This window comes from Theropithecus gelada, chromosome 17 (genome assembly GCF_003255815.1).
Source record: "Theropithecus gelada isolate Dixy chromosome 17, Tgel_1.0, whole genome shotgun sequence".
NCBI classification, from domain to species: domain Eukaryota; kingdom Metazoa; phylum Chordata; class Mammalia; order Primates; family Cercopithecidae; genus Theropithecus; species Theropithecus gelada.
The window spans coordinates 5925732-5951627 of record NC_037685.1 but is presented as its reverse complement, the minus strand read 5'-3'; the positions used below and the strand labels follow the sequence as shown (position 1 = coordinate 5951627).

General features: G+C 35.8%; 1 protein-coding gene across 4 annotated transcripts in view; it reads left to right on the top strand.

The window, feature by feature from the left end:
• The first annotated feature begins 5733 nt into the window (after positions 1–5733).
• PCDH9 (protocadherin 9) overlaps positions 5734–25896 on the top strand; it is a 945282-nt gene continuing 925119 nt past the window's right edge. For all 4 annotated transcript variants that reach the window (XM_025364674.1, XM_025364672.1, XM_025364673.1 and 1 more), the window contains exons 1-2: positions 5734–6403; positions 7616–10786. In XM_025364674.1, the coding sequence (XP_025220459.1) occupies positions 7751–10786 (3036 nt within the window). In that variant the 5' untranslated portion in view covers positions 5734–6403; positions 7616–7750. The remainder of the gene's footprint in view (positions 6404–7615; positions 10787–25896) is intronic.

Sequence of the window (25896 nt, the reverse complement as noted above, 5' to 3'; positions counted from 1 at the left end):
ATTATTCAAAAATAATGTAATTACTCTCTTTCAGCATAGCCATTAAGGACACCTACATTGGTATAGTTGTAATGTGTAGAAATTACATAAGTAATTTGCAACTAGCCCATAGATGTAAAACACGGTACTCATTTGTTCTTTAAAATCAAAACATTATGTGAATATTTTTGTGACATCAGGAAACATTCATAATCTTTTCAATGTTATTATTACAGGTACTTATTGTTTGTCTTGTATTTTACAAGTGATATTTTTCCAAGGATAACGTTTTAAATTAGAGTTTCTTATAAGCTCCACATATAATGTTTCTTATGACATACTATTTTTAAAAATTAATCTTTTTTATGATATATTCTGGCTTACTTACCAACCCCATTCCCTGAAGTCAAGAAGTTTCTTTGACGTTCTCTTAATTCTTTCTGAATGTTTTACCAATCTGTGGCTAGAGAACAGTAAATTCGTAAGCATGGGAATGAAAAGACATGGTACATTGTAGGACTATTTAAAGGCTTGTATTACATGGCACTAGAGAATAGGATTTTCATTTAAGAAAAAAATTATTCTAAAGAACATATGTGTACACATATATACATACAAAGACATGTAATTTTTGTAAGCAGAGTAACATTAACTTAATTCCCATAAAAAGCAGAACAGTATCTTTTAAAGGGCTTAGCAATCCCCATTTCCATTACTTTGGTGTTATCAGTGATACGGAGTTAAGCCAGGACTGCAGAAGTCAACAATATACATTGTCTCCCTGACTCATCCCAATTCAATTAGAGGGAGACTGTGGGGGGAATTTGGTTCCTAAGAGGAGACTATAAGAGAAAAATGAGGCTTATGCATCCTCCCCTATATTAGTAAGTCTATTTATGTGCACATTATGTAACAAATTGGGCTTCTAGAAGAATATCATGTGAGTTTATTTAAAAACAAAAGACAAAAAACATTGTAAGAATGAAGAAGGGAGGACTGAAGAAATACGTAATGAAAAGTTCCCAAAAGAATGTTATTTCAGGTAACACAAAGTTCTGTTTTAGGGAACGTAGTATTTTGAATAAGAATGTAATGAAAGAGAATTTTTAATACATTGCAATATGTTTATTAATTCTTAAAATTTCTCATACCTTTTTAAAAAACTTTCCTGAATTATTTTTGGGCAAATGCTATTGTGCTTGAACTGTGTTCTTATCTCAACATTTTCTTGTCTCTATTTTTAAGTTCAAGCAGAGATGCTTCCAAAAAATACGTAAGCTTTTCTTACGTCTTTAGACATTTATCATTTTATAAATGTAATTTGAATAGCTAATAGTCGATATTTCAATCTAATAGTTCTTACCTTACAGATTAGAGAAATACATGTCATAAAGACCCAAGAAATAAAAACATTTTCACATTATATTTCACTGGAAATTACAAGACTTTAAAGTAATCAAATTATTGTACATTTATTCTGTTTACTATCTTAAAACATTTTTTTATGTTTTCTACATGATTGCTTGAGCCCTACATGTGATGCGGAAAAAATCTATTATGAAAGCTACACCTATAAATAATCTGAAATTTTAAAGAAGTAATTACAAAACTTGAGAGTTCAATATTTTCTTTATTTAAATAGTAATCATGATAAAATAGTGGCACTGGAAAATGTCAGTTTACATTGTGATAACTATTAGAGCTACAAGCCTGACATTTATAATCCTTGTCAGTCATAAAAATATAGCAAATTGGGATAAATTTAGTTCAGTCTTTCAAAAAGAATGAAGGTTGTCACCTGCTTTCCTTTGTGATTTGATTATCTTGGACTAGGTTTTTCTAAAAATGAAAAGGTAAAAAGATTTTTAAAAAGGTATTCAAAATGAAAGAGCTAATAATAAATAGTGAAGCAACAGAATTATTCAAGGAGCTTACTATACTTTGCCAGTTTGCATAGCCTTAAAAGGTGTTAATTTTCTTTTTGCGGTGTTAAAATTCTACATTGTCATTTTCTAAACAGTGATAATATAAATAACCCTGAGTATTTTTAGCACAATTTTCCCCAGAAGTACAGTACAATAGTCTAGTCTTTTTTGTGAAATGGGGACAATAATGCCTGCTGTGACATAAGAGCCCCTGTGAATGATTGATTAGTGTCTGTTAGACACAATAAGACACCTGGATTAAAGGAGTCTTAGAAATACAGGCCACAAAAATATTTTTTATATTATTTTTAACTATGATTGGAATATAGAACTAGTATATTAGAGTTAAAAATATTAGTCTTGAAGTTCTTGTGGAGGTCATTTGATCATTCTGAATATTACAGTCGGTCTTTTCTCTAAATGTAACTTACAGAAACAGCCTTTACAATCTCCATGTGAAATGTAATTTTAAAATGCTGAGTGGTAACTAGAAAATTCTAGATGAAAATCCAATTAACAAACTGAATTGCTTAATAATTTAGGTTATTAAATGCCATTGCATGGAAATCATTGTTTAAATATATAAATAGAACAATATTAAACTTGTGGAACACAAAATAATTTTATTAACTCCACATCTGTTTGTGTTTAAATCTGCAAAAGCATTTTAGTCTTCAGTTAGCTGGCCGAAGGTGACTTAGCTTCACAAGTATCCCATGACCTATATAACAAGCAGAAAACACTAAAGCAATTTTACTATAGCTCAAATGCCATAATTCCCATTAGTATCCTGATTCCTGATGCTACAATCAGGTATAACACAGGTGAGAACATCATAATTCCTTGCAGTAGAAAATATGCTTTGACAAAGATGAATAAGGGTTAATTAAAGAGATCTAATTAGAAGTCTAATATATATACTGGAAGATTGATATTGGAAATCTAACATTTTATTAAATTCGCTAAGGAAAAACAATGATAAAATACAGCATAAAAACAAATAGGTGTTCCCTTACAGAAACTGAAATTAAGAATATTTCCCTAATTCATAATTACACAGATCTAACTTAAAAATTAATATTGGAGAGGTGGATTATGAACAGCTCTCATTAGGAAAATGATTTATACAGTGTTTTGGGAAGAAACCTTAAGTTGTGATAACACAGGGTTAGGAATATGACCCTTTATATTTACTTTTCCTCTAGGAATATTAATAAGATCTCTAATAATAGTTCTAATTTTAGAGTTTAGAAGTCGGATTATTTATTATAGGACAAACTAGTCTCAACTATTCTAGATTTAAGAGGTAAAACTGAGACCATTAAGGAATCTCAATCATTTAGATAATGCCAAATATAGGATATAATGCCCTTAGTCCATAGCTCTATTTGTCTCTTAAACTCCATCTCCTTTGAAAAGAATCTAGACATATTTCATTCTGGGGCTTTGACCTGTGGTTTTCTTTAATTGAAGTCTCATAGTCATAAATGGAATCATGTGATGATTTTTTTTTCTCTTCTCTAACCTTCATCTTGTGTTCATACTGATTTCATTTATGAGCACGAGGTAATAATGGGTTCTGCCAGCACGTGAAGCTATCCCTTAGCAAAGAGAAACAATTCTGTTTAATAATGATGTTAAATAATTATTGCTAAGCTATGTGTTGCGACTACAACATGACTTTGAAATGACTACAGTATGATTAGAATAAGAATATGATATAACTGTAGTGCTTATGAAATGAACTGGAAAGTGGCTGTGCTGCTATGTTTATTGTAAATGTATCAGAATGATGGTTCATTTATTTAAAAACAGTGCAGTGCATAAAATAGGTGACAATTGGAACAATGTACTAGCTTTAATTGTAGATTTTGTGAATGGCAAAATGATCGTTTACTGTGGTAAGATAAAAGAATCATCCTTTAATTCACTGACATTATTCTGTGAGGCAATATTTTTATTTTGACTTTTGGATACTTAGAAGTCCCTTCTGTTCTTAAATTATATACATTCTAATCATACAAAACATTACTATAATAAAAGTTGCTTTGCTATTTTAAAAAACAGTGTACTATCTGCAAGGAAAGTATTTTATATTTTACATATAAGGGATTAATGGATTTTACAGTGGGCTTTTAGATACTGCTGTTGAACTGTGACTATTAACTCAAAGAAAAGTTTGAATTAAAAAGAGCTTACAATTTCATGTTGGAAAATTGTGATATCAAATGAGTTGGTTAAATAATGCCATTATTTATTAAATATATGGCTTAGTAGGCTTGATTCGTGATTTTTTAAAATTTTAATTTAAATATCTAAAAACAAATGTTATTTAAAAAAGAAAAAAAAATCTACTGTACTCAAAAACAAGAGGTAATCTCCAACACGCCCTCATAGTGCTTAAGTATGTCAAGAGCCTTTAATGCCTAGGAAGCCCATTACAGAATGGGGAACACACAGGTTTAAAATAAATGCCCTTTATTCTTCCTGTGAGTCAGACCAAGTTATTCAATCATGTACTAAGACCTTCTCAGACAACCTTTATGGGTCAGTCAAAAAATAAATTTTTGTTCCAAGTGAACTGTTTCTATGTTAATGCTTCAAACTTTACTCAGGTATCAGGCGTTGTTAAGTACAAGCCATTACACAAACCTTTGTGGTTTACTGACTTAAAAAAATCAATCCAATATATCACTAGATAGTGCTTTGGGGGTCAGTATTTGAGAAATAAAGCTATATTTTTTCGGGAGTCATTCCATCCAGTTCCTGTATGAAAATAAGAAACTTGTGAGGATTTAGTACAGAGCTGGAGTCAAGAGAAATGAAATGCACGGGAAAAGCAAGAATCACAGGAAAGAAAGTTGGAATCAGCAGAAAGTGCCTAGGGGAAAGGAAGTGTTCCACAGCTTGGGAAACAGCTGTCTGGGACTCCTTCCAGCACCTTGGAAGCAAAGTTTGCAGTGAGGTGGGCTGGAAACGGGTTTTGCAGCCGCCGCGAGTCCCGGCGAGCTTAGGTTCTCAGGTTTCCAAGGCGCGACTGGAGCAGAAGTGCAGGGAGGGCCACGATACACCACCGCGGCCGGTCCCGCTCTGCTAGAGGAGACTTCGCAAGCGCAGCCGCCTGGCCCGGGCTGACCGAGGGGACCCCAGACGCTGCCATTGTCTCTTTCCAAGGCAGTTTCCGTGGCTGTGCGTGTAGGAAGTGCTCCGATTAATTTTCTTTCCTGTCTCCGCAGAGACCCCAAATTCTGCGGTCCCCACCTTTCGCTGTACTCCCTCTTTGCCCTTCTTTCCAATGTCCCTGCCAGCAAAAGCTTCTATTTGCAGCACCGCGCATGTTGTTCATTTAACGCGCTCCGGGGATCTGTTGGCTCGTGCTCCCTACCTAGGGGTGGCTGTACGTCTCGCGCCTCGGATCCTGGGTAGACTCCCCCATCTATGCATTTTGGCCCCTCCACTTAGCAAAGAGATGTGCGAAGCCGCCTCGGTGACACCGATCCGCCCGCAGCGGTGGCCCCGGTTCCCCGGATCCGCGCCCGCGCCCTGCAGGGCTCCCGCGCTGCCCTTGCCCGCCGGACCGCCCGGGCTCGGAGGTTAGCTCCCTGCCAGAGCCTGCGAGCGCCGCTTCCGCGCGGGCCTGGGGAGCGCCGGCGCGTCCCACCCAACGCCGGACCCTGCTGAGCATGCTCAGTGCACCTCCTGGAACCCGGCTCTCCTGGGGTCAGGATCAGATTTCCGGGTTTTTGCGGCTGCCGAGGGGGCGAGGAGGAGGGGAGGCTAGGAGACAGTCAGCGCCTTGTTCCGAGCCCCCTCTCTCGCGCCCGGCTGCGGCCGCCCGCACCGCAAGATGCAGGCCAATCAGAGCCCGGGGGCGGGGCCTGGGCAATCACGCCCTCCCTCTGGGCTTATTGAGAGTTATATCAAGAAATTCAGTTCAGAGAGAGGAGAGAGAGGAGAGGGAGAAGGAGAGAGGGGCAGAGGAGAAGGGAGAGAGGGAGAGTATGCGAGACGGAAAGGAGCGCCTTAGAGTCTCTGAAGCACGCAAGAAATAACAGATTAGGAATTTTTCGGGCAACTGTCACCCGGATAACGGTCAGAGAATCATCATCACCGCAACTCTGACGTTTCCTACAAGAAGTTAGAGACTTAAGCAGTACTGGCATCGGATGGAAATGGTATGCTTGATGCTGTGGAAAATATCCCTGAGCTGAAGAAGTGCAACTGAATGTTGTGTGTGTGCTAAATACCCAGAAGAACCCAGACCCAGTGGGTAAGAGAGACGAAATGTGGAGAGAATGACTAACGACAAATCCATGAATTTGTTCTCTGGAGTTGCTAATTTGCCAGTCCGAAGCAACACATTTTACAGGGAGGAAACGTTTTGCTGCTTCTGATTTCTCCCCAAACTGGTGCTACCAGATGCATGGCTTTCTATGTGTTGGAACAAATCATTCCTAACTGCAGCATACTGGGAAAGGAGAAAGGTTGAGGCAACTAACGTAAGTGTAAAGTTTTGCATGCATAATTGTAAATTCGTGTTTAGATGTGTCCTCAGTGTAGACGAAAGATGTTTGTAATTGGGTAGACGGTTGGGGCAGAGCTCACCTACTCGGCTGTATCTGCATCCCTACCTGCATCACTCTGCCGGAACTAATCGCGGGCATCAGCTACTGTGCAGCCTAATGCAGATAAGATTAGAGCCTGAGAACTGACCAGTCCTACTCAAGTACGTAGCTGCCTGGAGCCTTGCACCCGTTTAAACTGCAGTTACAGGAGCATCTAAGCAGAAGCCTTTTTACCTGCATGATTGGGTTGCAGTATTTATGTGTGGCAAATGTTACTAATATTCTAACCAGAAATCAGGATTAAGAAATAGCTTTGTTTTTTTTCTCTTTTATGTTCAGTAGAAAATATTGTGATGTTACATGGGAATGTTAGCTGCGTTTCACTTATATCTCGGCACTCTTCCACCTCTAGGAAAAGGAATCCTATATTATTATACATTTTTAAAAGTTTTAATGTGTTTACGAATCCTAATGGGGATAATTTGTCAATATGGAGAAAGGAGAGCAAGCTGTGGGCAAGAAATCTGAAGTCTTGGTGTTGTGCTTTTAGGCAATGAGGATGTGTAGTGGCCGGTGACTACTGCTTTTGATGCTGCAGCAGCATGTCCGGATGCTCGTTTCCCAGTAAGATTGTATTAGAAGGCAGTTGAAGAACTGGGAGGAAAGAAAAAGATAGCCTTTTTAGAAAAAATAGGTGACTCAGTGTGGCAGAGAAGAAAACACATTTGACATGTGACAAAGCAATTGTAGGAACCATAGCTAAATACTTAGGGTTTTTCACTTGCACCTAAAAAGACTGAGGGAGGCGGGTTAGAGGCTCTAGGAGGAGGGTGAGACGGGGGGAGGGGGAGAGGAGAACAAGAATGCTTGTTTTGAATTAAACAGTATTCTGAAAAACAACGTGCGTGAATATAGGTAAAAATAGCAGCTGTCGTTAATTCAAAAGTAGAAAATTTTATTTCCTCCTGACAAATGCAACAAGCAGGAGATATTTAGTGCTTTTTTCTCTACAGAGTAAACTTGCAAACAGTGGCAGAGCAAACTGCCATGTTTACTAATGTGCAGGGGAAAATGTGTGGTGATATTTTGTGACAGTATGTTTTTATTTACTGAAGAATAATATTGTCTATACGATTGTGTTGACAGTGGCTGTCTCCAAATAAGTGATGAGATATAATGCATCCTCCAGTCCATGCACGCTTCCTCTTGCAATTTGTGCATCATTCCTCAGTGGAAACCTTTAAACCCTAAAATCCAGGAAAAGAAAATAAATACATTATCATGGACCTGAGGGATTTTTACCTGTTGGCTGCTCTGATTGCCTGTTTAAGGCTGGATTCCGCAATAGCTCAAGAACTTATTTACACTATTAGAGAGGAATTGCCTGAAAATGTGCCCATAGGAAACATACCAAAGGATCTGAACATTTCTCACATCAATGCTGCCACAGGGACCAGTGCCAGCCTTGTCTACAGACTGGTTTCTAAAGCTGGGGATGCCCCTTTGGTGAAAGTATCCAGCAGCACTGGAGAAATTTTCACAACCTCCAACAGAATAGACAGAGAAAAACTCTGTGCTGGTGCCTCATATGCTGAGGAGAATGAGTGTTTCTTTGAACTTGAGGTGGTGATCCTCCCCAATGACTTCTTCAGGCTGATCAAAATAAAAATAATTGTCAAGGATACCAATGATAATGCCCCCATGTTTCCATCTCCTGTCATCAATATTTCCATTCCAGAAAACACTTTGATCAACAGCCGCTTTCCAATTCCATCAGCAACAGATCCTGACACAGGCTTCAATGGTGTACAGCATTATGAATTGTTAAATGGGCAGAGTGTTTTTGGACTGGATATCGTGGAAACTCCGGAGGGAGAGAAGTGGCCACAATTGATTGTTCAGCAAAACTTGGATAGAGAACAGAAAGATACCTATGTGATGAAAATCAAAGTAGAGGATGGAGGCACTCCACAGAAATCCAGTACGGCCATACTGCAGGTCACAGTAAGTGATGTAAATGACAACCGGCCAGTGTTTAAAGAGGGTCAAGTGGAGGTTCATATTCCAGAGAATGCTCCTGTAGGTACCTCTGTAATTCAGCTCCATGCCACTGATGCAGATATAGGCAGTAATGCTGAAATCCGGTACATTTTTGGTGCCCAGGTCGCCCCTGCAACCAAAAGACTCTTTGCTTTAAATAATACTACTGGGCTGATTACAGTTCAGAGGTCCTTAGATAGAGAGGAGACAGCCATTCACAAAGTGACAGTGCTGGCTAGTGATGGCAGCTCCACTCCTGCTCGAGCAACGGTTACCATCAATGTCACCGATGTAAATGATAACCCTCCTAATATAGACCTCAGGTACATTATAAGTCCCATCAATGGCACCGTGTATTTATCTGAGAAAGATCCTGTCAATACAAAGATTGCCCTAATTACAGTTTCAGATAAGGACACAGATGTGAATGGCAAAGTGATCTGTTTTATTGAAAGAGAGGTCCCATTTCATTTGAAGGCAGTATATGACAACCAATATTTGTTAGAGACCTCTTCTTTGTTGGACTATGAGGGCACCAAAGAATTCAGCTTTAAAATTGTTGCCTCTGATTCTGGGAAGCCCAGTTTAAATCAGACTGCCCTGGTAAGGGTTAAGCTTGAGGATGAAAATGACAACCCACCAATTTTCAACCAGCCTGTAATTGAGCTGTCAGTTTCTGAAAACAACCGACGTGGGTTATACTTAACAACTATTAGTGCCACAGATGAAGACAGTGGGAAAAATGCAGACATTGTTTATCAGCTTGGACCGAATGCCTCCTTCTTTGATTTGGACCGAAAAACAGGAGTTTTGACAGCCTCCAGAGTCTTTGACAGGGAAGAACAAGAACGATTCATTTTTACAGTAACTGCGAGGGACAATGGGACCCCTCCCCTCCAAAGCCAAGCGGCTGTGATAGTTACTGTTCTGGATGAGAATGACAATAGCCCCAAGTTTACTCATAATCATTTTCAATTTTTTGTGTCTGAGAATCTGCCAAAGTATAGTACTGTGGGGGTAATCACAGTGACAGATGCAGATGCTGGAGAGAATAAAGCTGTGACTCTTTCCATTCTAAATGACAATGATAATTTTGTGTTGGATCCCTATTCTGGAGTCATAAAGTCAAATGTCTCATTTGATAGAGAACAGCAGAGTTCCTACACTTTTGATGTCAAAGCTACTGATGGAGGACAGCCACCTCGTTCCTCTACTGCAAAAGTAACTATCAACGTCATGGATGTCAATGACAACAGCCCAGTTGTCATTTCTCCCCCTTCTAATACTTCCTTTAAGTTGGTGCCCCTCTCAGCCATTCCTGGCTCCGTGGTAGCAGAAGTTTTTGCAGTGGATGTTGACACTGGAATGAATGCCGAACTAAAGTATACTATAGTGAGTGGAAACAACAAAGGCTTATTTCGGATTGATCCAGTAACAGGTAACATTACTCTGGAAGAAAAACCAGCACCTACTGATGTGGGATTGCATCGTTTGGTGGTCAACATAAGTGACCTGGGGTACCCTAAGTCTTTGCACACGCTTGTGCTTGTATTCCTTTATGTTAACGATACTGCTGGAAATGCCTCCTATATCTATGACTTGATCCGCAGGACTATGGAGACCCCGTTGGACAGGAACATAGGGGATAGTAGCCAACCCTATCAAAATGAGGACTATCTAACCATCATGATTGCCATCATCGCCGGTGCCATGGTGGTCATTGTTGTGATCTTCGTCACCGTTCTGGTGCGCTGTCGCCATGCATCAAGATTCAAAGCAGCTCAGAGGAGCAAGCAAGGTGCCGAATGGATGTCCCCAAACCAGGAGAACAAACAAAACAAGAAAAAGAAAAGAAAGAAAAGGAAGTCTCCCAAAAGCTCTCTTTTGAACTTTGTTACTATCGAAGAGTCCAAACCCGATGATGCAGTTCATGAACCTATCAATGGGACAATAAGCCTGCCGGCTGAACTGGAGGAGCAAAGTATAGGAAGATTTGACTGGGGCCCGGCACCTCCAACAACGTTCAAGCCTAACAGTCCTGACCTGGCCAAGCACTACAAATCTGCTTCTCCACAGCCTGCTTTTCATCTCAAACCAGACACTCCAGTTTCCGTGAAAAAGCATCATGTGATTCAGGAACTCCCTTTGGACAACACCTTTGTCGGGGGTTGTGACACCCTTTCTAAACGCTCTTCCACTAGTTCAGATCACTTCAGTGCCTCAGAGTGCAGTTCCCAAGGAGGCTTCAAGACAAAGGGCCCCTTACACACGAGACAGGTAAACGAGCACTTTTACTGGTCTATAAGTACTGCATACAAGTGCCCAGTCAACCAGTATTAACGTGCCAGTGTGTCTGTTGTTTTGGTCTAACTTTAGCTTAGTTAGAAAGAGGTAAAAAAAAACTTGACCCCTTTTCTATTCCTCTGGGGCTCAGTCAAGAATTTTTAGAACAGCTTTGAGATTTCTGAGTTCTGAGAATATTTTAACCTCCCAGTTTCCTTCAAATGGCAAAAGATGAAAAGAGAAAATTATTCCAAAATGTCCCAAGATAATGTTTGCTGAAGAAGAAAACCTGTCCTGATATGCCACATTCTGCTCCTGGGGTTTCCAAATTGACTGCTTCAAGATTTTCACCTTACCCTTTGATCTAAAAAGTCACCTTCAAATCTCAAGTTTTAAATGACTTTTGAAGGTGTGACTGCAATTATGTTGGAGCTGTGGTTGCTAAAGGGGTTAATTTTTTTTTAGTCTCTAAACAGGATAGTAGAATATTAAATGTACATCAGCCATGAAGCACATGATCATTGATAGATTGCAACTAAGCCATATAGGAAGTCTTCTCTTTGATTTCAAATTATTTTATTGTAATATATTAGATTCGGTACTTAATAGAAAGATTTTTAGTGTCCACAGTGGCCAAATGCTCTTTCAAAAAAAAAAAAAAAAAAAAAAGAATGCTTGCTGCCTAATATAACTGATTTAAAAAGAAAAGAATGAATCCATTGTAAATATTCTCTCATCTTAGTAATGCATAAGTTATCTGTCATAACTCATTTTAAACTGTGAAATATGCCATATGAAGAGGGATTAAGAGGCTGAGAAACTCATATTTCAACAAAATCCAGAATTAGTTTTCCTTAGGTCTAATAATTCCTTGTTAATAAAGATTTAAATGCAGCGCTGTCTAATTTATTTCACTGGGGCTTGTCTGTTGCCACAAAATTTGAATATCGATAATAGCCTGTAGATGGCACTAGGGTATCATGTCGCTTATGCTGGCCAGGTGCCAATCCCGCAGTAGCAAGGAGAAGGGGGAGGGAAGGATCAAGCTGGTAGTACAGCCAAAGATACCTTTTATTTAATGATAGTTGCTCTGGAGCAACTAGCATTTAAGTTCATTTGCTTGCTCTTTTGTGATTAGCTCTCAGCACACCAACTTTCTAGGATTTCATAATGCTAGTTCTGTCTTTGTCGGTATGGAGTTCACCTATGGTGATGGCCCACCTGTACTTGTTTATAAATAAGGAACATATAGATTTTAGAAAATCAAGTAAGGCAAAATTAATTTGCAGAACAGTATTGACAGTTATCATTGATTAGTCTTTGGAGAATCAAGAGTTTTCATTTTCTGAGGGTGGGGTGAAATAGGGTGTTTTATTGAAACAGTTTCCCCCTTACCAACTATCATTTATTGCTCTGGAATGACTTAAGGCTTCATGGTAATAAAATATTTATAAGAGTAATTTTGACAATGAGTCACACAGATACTCCCAGAACATCAAGTATAATACATATTACCATACAACTAAAATTTCCATTCTTAAGGCAATATATTAAACATTAGAGCGTTTTAAAAGTACAAATATTTAGAGCTTAAATACACAGGAAGAAAGGACTTAAATCAGTATAGAATTTTAAAGGAAACTATGAGATGATTACATATAAGTCAAAGTTGGAACGACTAATTTTTGTGTTAACTTTGTAAGCATTTGAAAAGAGGTTGATGTTTTAAAATTTAGAAAATGTTCAGGCTTAGTAAAGGTTTTTAAAAGTTAAATAGTTAACTATGATAAGTAAAGTAATTTATGAAACTAAATGAGTTTAATTAAAAAGTTGCTCTTTTAATGAACAGAAAGAAAATTTTTCAAATTATTTACTTCTATTGTAAAGGTCACTCACAATACACTTATGGTATTTTATGATATGCATAATTATGTTGAGAAACTAATATGATGACTTAAAATTTTTCATGTAAAGTCTGACATTTATTTTCCAAAGAAATGTACTGATATACTTCCAGCATCATATTTTTTTTCTGTCTATGTGTGGTGTTGGTAGCATTGATGTATAGAACCACTTTTTCTGACCTTCCCAAAAGTTGAACCTATATATAGTGTAGTGGCATAAATGTTAAGTGCATTTCAGCCAAGTATGCAAAAGATCTTTTGTTGAGGCTTAGTCAGTCATAAAAGTCTTTGTTTGTATGATGTAATCTTTCAAATGGGATACTGAGTAATTCTCTGACTGGTACTAAAGTGCATTTTAGAAATTCCTTGTGACCATGTGTCACTTTGCAGTTCTCCTATAGGTATTCCAATGTTCATATGAAACTAGGTAATTCACTATTATGATAAAGAGCTATTAAAATGACTTTGCTTACACCTTTTAAAAGTTTTCATGCTGAAAAAGAAATAATGTGATGTTGGAGAAAAGAGAAGCCGGTGGAGAAGTAGTAGTGATATACAGAGTAATATGTACATTTTTAGGATAAAAGAAGCATATTTCCTATGAGTGAACAACATCAAATATATACTACCCTTTACAAATTTGTTTTCACTGAACTGTATGATTGCTATCTGCAGCTGTTCTAGTTAAACTAAAAAGTAAAATCTTTTTCAACTAGTGGCTTTTATATAAAATGTGCTCCTGAAGCTACACCGTTTTGAAAGAGTAACATTTCTTACTACAAAAACTTTCTAAGGAATTTATTTTAAAAATACAATCTGTGAAGATTTTAGTTGTGTGAGCACTATTGCTCACATCATCTTTTCATTTTACGCTATTGATTGATATGTGGGTAAAATGCAAGATTCTTGGGTCAAAGTTTACCACATTTAAATTTCACTCATTTATACTGTGTGTATAACGAAAACATAACGTCTGATGTTTTCATCATGAATTTGTTTGTGGTACATCAATTCCCATATTGTCTGATATTTTTTCCCCTTGCTGTTTTCCCTTGTGTTAACCTGCAAAGAACGTAGGAAACACTGTAAATCATATTCCTCATTCACTCTATTTTATAAAGCTTTCATGTGTCACTAAATTTTTCACAGATTATTTCTTACACATTTTTGGAAGTGCTGTTAGCCTTTATAGGTTAAGAATTTAGCTTTTTTTTTTTTTTTTTGGCAAAAGATCATGTCTTAGTATTTATTTGTAAAAAACAAGAACAAAGTTCACAGCCAAACGGTTAAGAGGATGAAAACGACAACATTATCAATTCCAATAAGGCTTTAAACGATAAAATTCATTGGTATATTTGCCTAAAAGAAAAACGGTATTGTTGACGGATATTGTTTTAAAATTTGATACTGATTCTCCCTGTGGAATGCCTGGGAATCATCTGGAGCACTACTTAAAACATGTATTGTTGGGTTCTACCCCAGAGGCTCTGATTTCGTACCACTGAGGTCAGGCCTGAAAATATACATTGCTAACAAGTTCCTAGGTGATACTGATGCTGCTAGTCCAGGGCCCACACTTTGAGAACCACTGCCTTAGCATATTGAAACAGGAAGTGTCAGCTTCTTTCCCTCTCATATTATCATATCCAGAGAACCTGTTTTTGCACAGCCCAACTCTCAGCCCACTTATTGACAGCTGTTTTATTGTAGCTGGAGGCTTTACAGTAAGCTGTTTATTACTGTTTCCCAACCCAGTTGACAGCATTTGGGGAATTAATTTTCTTGGCCCCTGTGTGGTTTTTCGGGGATGGGAAGAGGGAAGATAAATGAAAATGTTAAAGTAAAAGAAATAGTCACCCATTAACATTTGACAACTTCTTCAAGTAGTAAAACAGTCTGTAAGAGTTGCACTAGACTGTGGTTCTGGGTAAACAGTCATTTAATTTTCTAAAGGAAATACTCATTTTAGAGCTTTAAACATCCTGACTTTTCACAATCTAGAGTATTTGTTCATATATATTTGTCTATATATTGAGGAATATATACACTGAAAATGTGTATGCATGCTGTACTTAAGTGTATACATGTAATTTTTACCGTGTAAAGGGAATTTCTTCTATTCCAAACCATTTAGAGATACTATATTACATTTGTGATTACTTTTCATTTTTGAATAATCTACTACAACCACTACTGAAATGTTATTATGTTATGTAAAAATGCAGAAGGCAGTCATAGAATTGATATTTAGAACAGCTAGGAAAAATATGCAATTGAAAGTGAAGGGAGCAAATGTTAACTAATGTGAGGCTAGCAAAAAACTTTAAGATATTTTCAATTATTAAGTTTTGGAATAGATATATATAGTGACAGTTGAACACGGGTGACAATTGATCCCCCAAATGCGAATCATTTGTAAAATGTTATCAGTTGTGATTTTTATTGCTATGGCTCTTTGGCTAAGTGCCCTATGGTCATGAAGTCAGTTTTCATACTTATGAGGTAGAAGATACCCAGAACCCTTGGATATTGACACGGGTTTTTGAAATGAGGATAGGCCATACATTTAAAAACTGACTATCTTTCCAGTTGGGTTTGTGAGACGAACATTTGACTATTTTTCTTTCCATCTTGATATTCCTAAGCTATAAAATTCAAGATGCATTTTGGCATTCCATTGCTAATAACCTTAAGGAGAATAAAAATGAAAAGTTGCTATTGTATTAAACATAGACATGTCTGCTGATTCCTGAATATTTGATAACATAGAGAAAATAATATATGTGGTGACAATATTCTATTCTCTTATTATTATAATTTTTTTGTTGCCATTAATTCTAGATATCGAAACAAGGAACATTAATGTTCTCCTTAGTTTCAGATCAGTCATCCTTATGGTGAAACAGTTCAGGCTTTGGTATCATTGAAATTACTTTGAAAATACTGTACTTGTAATAACGTGTTACATTCTTATGGTGGGAACATATTCTTATTATTTAAATAATTGCAAGCTATCATTTTTTCTTCTTATGATTTCATATATTAACTTAAAATATGTGAAATTGTAAAACAGAGGGAATTTAGATTTAAGGAAAAGCCTCAAATCTAAAATCAAATTTTCTCATAATGAACTATGATTTATTGTGAACGTTGAGGTTTCATTTTCATATTGATGTATGTAAAATATCTATAAATTATACTTATAATATTAGATATGGCATTGTAATGCATCCTTTTTCATATTACATAATTTTATACTACAGTGCTGAGTTATGAAAGTGACACCATTAAATCATTTTGTTTTCTATAATCTTATTTCCACAACAATTTTTGTTGTGTTATTTAGATTGTTTTTATATCTAATTTTTTTTTTTTTTTTTTTTTGGTTGGGGGAATTCAGAAATCCACTAAATGCTGAAAGTTACAGTTGTAGCCTTGGTCCCGCTATACCAGTCTGGGTGTTTACAGGGTTTCAGGGCCAAGTCAGATGTCTGTATTGCTCTTTTACAATACTTCTCAGTTTGATTTTGTTAAAGGTGAACTCTTAGCTTGTATATAGTTAAAAACAATACAAAACTGAAAATCCAGTGGATTGTTTACTACTTTGACTTAAAATCCTTGGTGCAAGCTTTCTTTGAATTCAGTTTGGTGTCTTCTTGAAAGTAATTCTTTATTATAACTAGAAATTACTCTCTTACTAATATTAATACATCATTTAATATCTTATATATTTCACTGAGTTGGAAAGTACAAATCAGTTAATGCAGATTTTTAAAAGTTTGGCCTTCTTGACACCCAACTTAGCATTTAATATTTTTTCCACAATTTATTACATATAAGGACCCTAAAATTTATATCAGATTTGTTAAAATATGACTCTAATCACAGGCCAGGTATTATTGAAAATTTGGAAATGCAAGTCAGGAAGAGGCTTATTCTAAAGTTTCATGGAGACACAGAAGTCAGACTCTTTTGTAAGTAATAATGCTAATGTCTTATAGCCTTTGACATAGTCAGCAATCCCCAAATCTGCATTATACTACAGAAGTAAAGACAAATGTAGAAATAGGATCTCTCATGTACATAGGAGATGCACTCTGTTGTTTAAGATTTCATTGGTTGTTATTTAAAACTGTCAAATCTGTCAAACATTTCATTTAGAAAGGAATACATGCTTTTTGCTTTTGTTTGATACAAACCTATTGGGCTGTCAGTCATCAGAAACATGGAACAAAAAAGATTTATTACCATGATTGACATTTTGCTTTTGATTTATATTCTTTTTTTTCTGTAAGTCAAGACTCATTAAATTTTCAAATTCCTAAATAAGTTAAACAACTGTCCTCCTTTTAACAGTAAAGAGTGATACAGAAATAAACTGGAAAAACAACCCATATTTAATCTTTCTCATTCATATTTTTGCCCTATAGACAGTTTGTCTCTGATAGACAAGAATAGTGGCAGAATCAGTAGAATTTTCTGAGGCATAGCATATAAATATAAGGAATGAATAACTCAAAGTTATTCATTGGGGATCTGTTTTCACATATTTATTCATTATTTAAATGGCATATGAAAATATTTTCCCTTGATCTTTTACAGTTTGATTGATTAGAGTGCCATAAGCACATATCACGTTTAAAATGATGGGCTTGGGACCACCTGTACAGCTAATAATGGCAAATATAGAAACACAGTCAAGGTCTTTGAGGAATATTTGATTGATTCTTTCTTCATTTTTTACTAATTATTCCGGATCCTTGAGAAAATATATGAAATTAATTTATCTGTCCTTGAAAGGACTCTGCTACATACAGCTTCACCACTAAGTAATTTATATAGATTTTTAATCATGTGGGCTATAGGAAAGAATGGAAATGTGGTCAATTTTATCATGTTTGTGTGATATCTTGTATTTTAACATTCTTCTATAGTTTGTCTGTCTATCCAACCATCTCTGCATTTGAGTATTACACCGCTTTGTTAATATCCACTCTCTGGGCCTTTTCAGCCTGTTAGCAGTTGATTAAGAAACACTCTAATCCCTTTCAGGATATTGAGGAGCTAATGGATTGCAGAGTATTTGGGTCTTTAAGCTTCTATTGTAAATGGTATGAAGAATTGTCATTGAGCTGATATTTGCATATATCTCTCCCAGTGCTAGTTACTTTGACTCCTTTTTTGTCTTCTTAATCTTCAGCTTTCATTCTGAGAATATTTATTTTAGTCGGAAATAAGCATGCCAGTGATAGAAATTTGGGATTCACCTCCAAATGAATGCCATCACAGACCGGGAAGCTCTGGCACATTTTGCATAGATCTGTATGAACACAGTGAACCCTTCATAAGCTCTTAGATTGCAGGAAATCAGTGCTGAAAATTAAGTGGGGTTTTAAAGATTTGCAAAGTAGAGAGCTTTGTATAATGCTGGTATTGCAGGTGCCTATTAAATATGAAGTAAAGGCTTTGTAATACAACTAGCTAACACATTTCCCTCCACATTAGAGTGATTTATAGTCTAGGGAATTAGTCTTGCCTATTTTTTCCAAATGCAGAAACATTGGATGTGACTGAAAGAATAAAATCTCAAATACATGCCTTACACTGGACTGATTTGCTGTTTGATGATTCTAATTATTCAAGATAGATGATGCCGGCTTGCTTGTACTTCCTTGTGGTATCTCTGATGCCCATGATCTGGCCTTCATTTCTCCTAAGAAGAAATTCTCAATTGTGTGTGCAGACTGTCTTCTGAACATAAATCAGATTAACACCCTAGGTGTCTATAAGACTCTATAACATTACCATAATGAAGAGGCCTGGTACTAAGTGAATACTTCCATCTTCATAGGAATTGCTATTGAATCATTTCTCAAACTGTACTTTTAGAATTCATCTTTGCTGCGTTTGTAAACATGATGTGTATTTGTAGCACAGCATTTTGTTCTAGACATCCATGGATTTCAATATATTTACCTTCATGACAGTGTTCAGTAAAATCCCTTGCAGTTCTTTAATGCTTAATGTCTTTGACTAGCCCTGTTAGATATAAATCAGAGCAAGGAGCCATGCATATTTTGAAATGATTTTATAAATCCTATATTTTCACCTATTAGAAAAAGTGTGTAATCCATATGCAGCCCACAGTAGTCACAGGGGCCTGTGAGAGTCATAATAGATGATTGATTTAGAAAAGAAAACAGTTTTGTGCAAGACAATGGCAATTGCAATTCAATGAATTAGTTTTTTTTTTTTTCTCATTAAACAAACTTCAATAAAAGAATGGAAACACAGAAGTACTTATGAAATGAAGCTGTATCTTTTATAGAAGGAGAATGTCTTCTGCTGACAATAGTAGTTCTATAGTAGACATTTTCTGGAAAGAAAAATTCTGGTGGTTTTTTGGATTTGGTGGATGCAACCAATCTGTGCCTCTGTGTGATAGCAGCTGCATGCTGAGGACTTTCAAATACACAGCTATATAGGATTCGGCAGGAAACTTTTTGTAGAAGGTGCAAGTGACAAATGGAGACAAAATGGAGTGAGTTCTGAGTTGTGAGTTGATGCCGTCCTGTGTCATATATTCATGTTATTGAACCGATTTTCACATTGGGTGTCTAGAATCACAATAGCCTTCCTTCTGTGTGTCAGCTGGGAACACACCTGGACTGGCTACTTTTCTTTGCTCCATTTCTTGTCATTCACTAGGTGGACTGTATTCACGTATGTTGTTAATACATCTGACTTCTTAGTTTCTTGATGGATTTTAAAGTGATGTAAAATTATTTCTGCATAATCTTCTCCATATATATTTGCTTAAGACAACCATAAAGTGTGAAATAAAATCTATGACGTGTTCTTTCTTGCTAGAAATAGTAAATTCATATTTATTCTGACTTATGGTCTCAGATAATATATTTTCCTTTGCTATTTTTTAAATTGAGTTTTTCTTACTGATGCCTTTTTCCAAGTTAAGGAATAATGTTAGATTTAGCTATATAGATTAATAATATTTCAACGCATTCTCAACCCATTCAAATTTCCAACATAAAAGAGATGGTAGAATTTACACAAAAATAATCATTTTTTGCCTCAAAATTTAAATAGATATCAAAATTGCATTACACCATAGTAAAAATGGACACAGTTTTTAGGATATTTTTGTATGACATAAATTAATTTTCATTCTTGGTCTTAAATGGTAAGATTTTCTGCCATGCAGTGGTAACAAAATATGTTGATTTCATTGATTGATTTTTAAACATGATAATAATTAAGTAAAAACTTCTTGACACCTAAAGTCTCTGTTTTAGACAATTAAATTCTGCTTTAGCTAAGGGTCATTGACTTCTGTATGATACTGGGAGCAACACTCCCCAGGGTTTAAACTATTCCTGCAGGACCATCTGTTATTTGCAGGGACTGTGCATCTTCTCCAGCTGATACTGTGTCAACCCTGGCGTATTTTAGGATTGTTCCTAACCTGGCCCTGGTTCCTGATGATCTTTTGGTCTCAAATGGCAACTCAGTAAAACTAAATACTGGTATGCCTTTACTTAAAGCATAATAATCTTAGAGAATATAAGAAAGTTCCTCAAAGTAAGAGACTGTGTCTTACTTACCTTTGTATTTCTAACACTGAACTCACAACAGTACTGAAAAGAGTGAACTTAGTAGGCATTCAGTAAATTTTGATGTAACCTGAAAATCAGTGATCTTGAATTTATAATTTATATATATAATATTTTCCACTGATTTAATCTTTACAACAATCATTTGAGAAAGTCATCATTCATGTTCAAAATATATTCTTCCATCACTTAGAGATGTCTGTGGGTCCTATTTTCTTCGTGATTTTGGACATATCATTATGTCTGCCCATAATCTCATGGTTTTTCATATTAGGACATAATGAGAAGGCAAGAGGTGAGCCAAATAAACAGGATCAGATTCCTTCACTTCCAAGCCTCTTCACCCCAACCTTTTATTTAAACCTTTTGGTACTTAGATCATTGATTTATTACTACTAAACATAATGATCAATATAAGTACTTTGATAGGTGCTTGATAGAGATACAAGTTGGTAAGAAAAATAAAGTATCACATTAAAGTTTTCTTAATAGACTTTTGAAACGTCCAGACAGTATGCCAGAATCAAGTATAAATTCTATAAAAAGAAGCAAAATAATAGCTGAATAGTGATTAATGCAGTGTCTAGCTACTATATTAATTTTAGAAAGATAAATTTGGCGTCTAATAGAACTCACAGAACAGTTACACATTCTCAAGTCTCCAATGCACTTTTGGGATTATTTGGCCTATTTAATACTTTTTCTGACTGAAGAAATGGAGACTAGAGAACTAATTTGATATTTGGAGTAAGAAAAACTGACTTGGTGAACTACTACATAAAGACTGTGTGACACTGGGAACATCATTTAAATGCACTAGTCCTTGCTTTCCTTGTCTGCAATCATGGGTGTGATCATACCAAATCCATATAAAGTTGTCCTGAGGTTAAGTGAATATATATCTATATCTATATATATCTCTCTCTATATATATATCTGGCCCACAACAGTCAGACACTCAAAAAATGTTACCTCCTGTCCAAGAATACCAGCTTGCCATTGACAGAGGTTTACACCTTCATTTAGTGAATGCTTTCTTGATTTTGTTTTGGTTGTTTTCTTGAATCTGCGTTCTATCATATCTTTTTCGCGAGTCACCTGTGTTAATCTGCTTTTGTGTTAGAACACTGTCTGGTTTCGGATTATTTAGGACTTTTGTAAAGTTGATCTTCATAACGGTATCTCAATATAGCATATGTGTTTTTGATCTTAGTCCCTGTTGTTTCACATTTGTATAATTGCTTCGTCTTTCATTTTGAGTATTTTACCTATTTCATTTGCATGTCATGTTTTGAAATTATTCTGTTTCTTTTAGTGTTTGTAATGAATTTACTTCCCCATAGATTACCCAGAAGCTCCACCCATCTGGGAATTTTCACGTATACATCACTCCTATTACAAAACCACATACAAGAGAGTGAATCTGTTTCACAGTCAGTACTTAACACAGCTGGAATCATTTGAAACCTGCTGGTTCTTGCTTCCAATTATTCCATAGACTGGAAAGCATCCCTTTTGAAGTAATGGCATCCATGGTGTAATCAAACTAGCTAAAATGCCTCAAAATATATGGATCATATTTCTGAGATTCATCAAATTTATGCTAGAAGCATAATAACCAACAGCTTTTACAATTTTTCTTAATTTAACCTATATTCATTTTATAAGTAAGTTTTTCATGTATGAATATACAAGTTTGTAATGTTTGAGTATGTGAGTGACATAATAACATAAATGAGACACAACAAATAAAAATATTACACACTATGATAGTACCCCAAAAATACCTTTTGATAATATCCTGGGGCCAAAATCATTTCCTTTTGTTGGAACAGCTGAAACCATCACCATAAAGTTGCTGATTTGTATTTGGAGCAGAATGTAGTGGAGATTTGTTATTAGTTCAGTTAATTTTATCAACTAAATAAGAAGTAGATCTAGTCAAATTTCAACTGACTTTATTGTGATTTTGATTGAAGAAATTAAATATATAACTTCGTGTTGATCTTTACCACCCTCTCAGTGCAATGCAATTGTTTTTGGATTGGCCTTATGGTTTAGTTCTAGTTTTATATAAGAAGATGGTTTCATAAGAAGAAAATAATTTAAAACAAAACAAACTTAAAATAAAAATACTCATTCTTTGTGCTTAGAAAGCTTAATCAAACACATAAAACCTGGAAAACTGGTGTGATTTTCTTTAGGCTTCTGCTTGTTTTATGCTAAGATGTGATATCCATTTTATAGCATTGGGATACGGAACAGGGCAGGGACATAGTGTGGATATTATCTTGGATATCAGACCTCTTAGGGTTGTTACAAGGTTTATAGCATGTCGTATAGTACATGTTCGGTAAATTGTATTTAATCCCACCACATAGGCAGACATGGACCTAATCAGGCAAAATGTTAAACACATTTTAAATGGTTAAAATCAGGCTTTAAGGATTTGGATTCATTATTTTATTTGAAATATTTAGCATTCTCATAGTGTCAAGTATATATACATGTATACTATATGAAGGTACCATTTTATGTTTTTCATATCAGTGGTTTCTCTATTAGCATTTTTTTGTTCGTTTGTTTTTTTGAGACGGCGTCTCGCTCAGTCGCCCAGGCTGGCGCCATCTCAGTTCACCGCAAGCTCCGCCTCCCGGGTTCCCGCCATTCTCCTGCCTCAGCCTCCCGAGTAACTGGGACTACAGGCGCCCGCCACCACGCCCGGTTAATTTTTTATATTTTTAGTAGAGATGGGGTTTCACCGTGTTGGCCAGGATAGTCTCGATCTCCTGACCTCGTGATCTGCCCGCCTCGCCTCCCAAAGTGCTGGAATTACAGGCGTGAGCCACTGCGCCCGGCCTTCCATTAGCTTTTATAATATACAGGTAACTGTCTCAGAAAGTCTATGTATATTCCAGTTCAGATAATGAACAACTACTTATTCTATGAAGACATGTGTATTTCCCGGACTGTACCTTTCACATCTTTCCCTATGGATTCCCTGAAGAAATTTTTCTGCCTGCTGAACACTTATTTGGAGGTAAGTCTGACAACGAGATAATATCCAAACTTATCACTAGACTACTGAACCATATTCTGTTTTCCCTAATGGATACCAATGCTTATTCCAGAAATATATTCTATAGTTTTAAATTTGCATGTTTTCAAAAGTATCTGACATTTAGCTGTGAAATTTTCTGCTGCCAAAAACCTTGTCATATGATCCATGGATAGATACACAGCTAGGCTTTTTAAATTTTGTATTAATTCTGTTACTCAACAGACATCTAATAAATAACTGCTATGATCCAGGAACAGCATTAGACAATGGAATTTTTTTTTTTAAGATCAAAAAAATTGTCTTTGCTTTAAAATATTCCATTAAATTTTAAGCACAATACTTTTTTTCCTTGGAATTTCCTTGTTAAAAAATTATGAGTTCGTTCTCAATTTTAAATAGATATCATCATTTCCCTGAAATATATTTTTTAAAGTCTCTCTCACATTTTTTTTAACTACTGCTGGAGACTTGATCTTTCAATGGGGTAGTAAAATTGTAAGATGTATTCCTCTAATTATAAGAATGCCAGGTTTAAATTTATCCTTTGGTTAATTTGGAGGGAAATGTAGTTTTTCATTCTTAAAATCACACTCCTTCTACAGGCAAAGGTGTTAATATAATATAGTAGCAAGTAAAACTTAATTTTTTTAACTACATGAGGTTAGCGTATTTGCTATATTAAAAACTACTTAAAAAACATGGCACACATTGATAATGTTGAATAATAACCCAAGCTAAAGTAGACAGTGGTTCTCTAAAAGTGGAATTTCTCCTGTAGAGGCATCCATTTTAAAAAGGGGTATTTCAAGTCATGATATTTTGAAAAAATGTTTTAGCCGTCCATTGAAAGGATATGTTTAACATAGATATGGAACATAGATATTAAACTCTGGCTGGAATAAATGTTTGGTTTCATTGGCTTTTGCCTCCAGATGGTTCTAATTTTGGCAAGTCCATTTTCTTATGAATATTTATCACAATACTTCATGGAACTAATGCCATGATATAAATGTTGAAAACAGAGACCTTTATTTTATATATATATGTGTTTTCCTAAATTGAGAAACATACATATCCTGAAAATTTGGTCTTCTTTCATCATAGAGGAAAATGTCATAATTGGGCTTTACATTACAGGCAAGACAGACTATGTTTTTTGTTTGTTTGTTTTGTTTTTGTTTTTGTTTTTCTTTTTGAGACGGAGTCTCACTCTGTCGCACAGGCTGGAGCGCAGTGGCCGGATCTCAGCTCACTGCAAGCTCCGCCTCCCGGGTTTACGCCATTCTCCTGCCTCAGCCTCCCGAGTAGCTGGGATTAAGGCGCCCGCCACCTCGCCCGGCTAGATTTTTGTATTTTTTAGTAGAGACGGGGTTTCACCATGTTAGCCAGGATGGTCTTGATCTCCTGACCTCGTGATCCGCCCATCTCAGCCTCCCAAAGTGCTGGGATTACAGGCTTGAGCCACCGCGTCCGGCCCAGACTATGTTTTTTTAACTCAATTATTTCTAAAACACTAACTTACATATGGATAAATGTTTGTATAGGCAGGTCATCCCCCAATTTCAAAATCATATTTAAGCCAAAAATTTGTATTTTAAAAAATAATGCATATAATGCCTCACCTGCACATTCTTGTACAAACAGATTTTGAGAGATAAATCTTTATTGCCAGAAAACGTACTATTTTAATTGCAATTAGACTTCTGTGATAACCATCAAGCTGGGGCCTAACTCTAAAAGGATCTTTTCAACTGTTCTGTGGATGCTTAGGCTTAGGCAACTATCACCAAGTAATTACTGTAATTTAAATGAACTGCAAAATTGAAACCTGCTAAAATATGTAGACCTCAGGAATAAAATGTGTATTAACACTTGTTAATTAAATATTATTGATTACAATTATTTTAGAAATTATTATTGGATTGATATGACCAACCAAAAAACTATACATAAATCACTTTTTAATACTATGAAAATATGAACAGTTTGGTAAACTAATTTAGAACGAAGCAACAGGATATATTAAGCTTAGGAAGGTACAGGCATTTAAATAAAGGTTGGTATAGAAGTCACGTGATAGTTGCTCTGTCTGTAGTAACCGATTTCTACATAAAATCAAAAACGTGGCATTCTCATCACTTTTCACAGTGACAGTTAACTTGGTGTTTTTACATAGTTTCAATTCCTTGCTTATTCTGATTTTGATAAGTGACTATGCAGTGCATTACCACATAAAATAAACAAGTAGTGGTTATTAAAATCAGTACTTAAATTTTCCCATTTTATAAAGTGTAGAATATATTATTTTCGCTCTTTTGGGTTACAATAATGTCTATTCAAAACCATTTATACTTTGATAGAATTACACTTAGCATCTTGAGAATTCAGTTTTCTTCTCTGAAAATTAGATAATTGGACTCAACCATTTTTTCATTTCTATTATTAAAAATTGAACTACAGCTTTTGTTAATTACTTAGGGAAACATTACTCCTTGGCAGGTTTTCTCT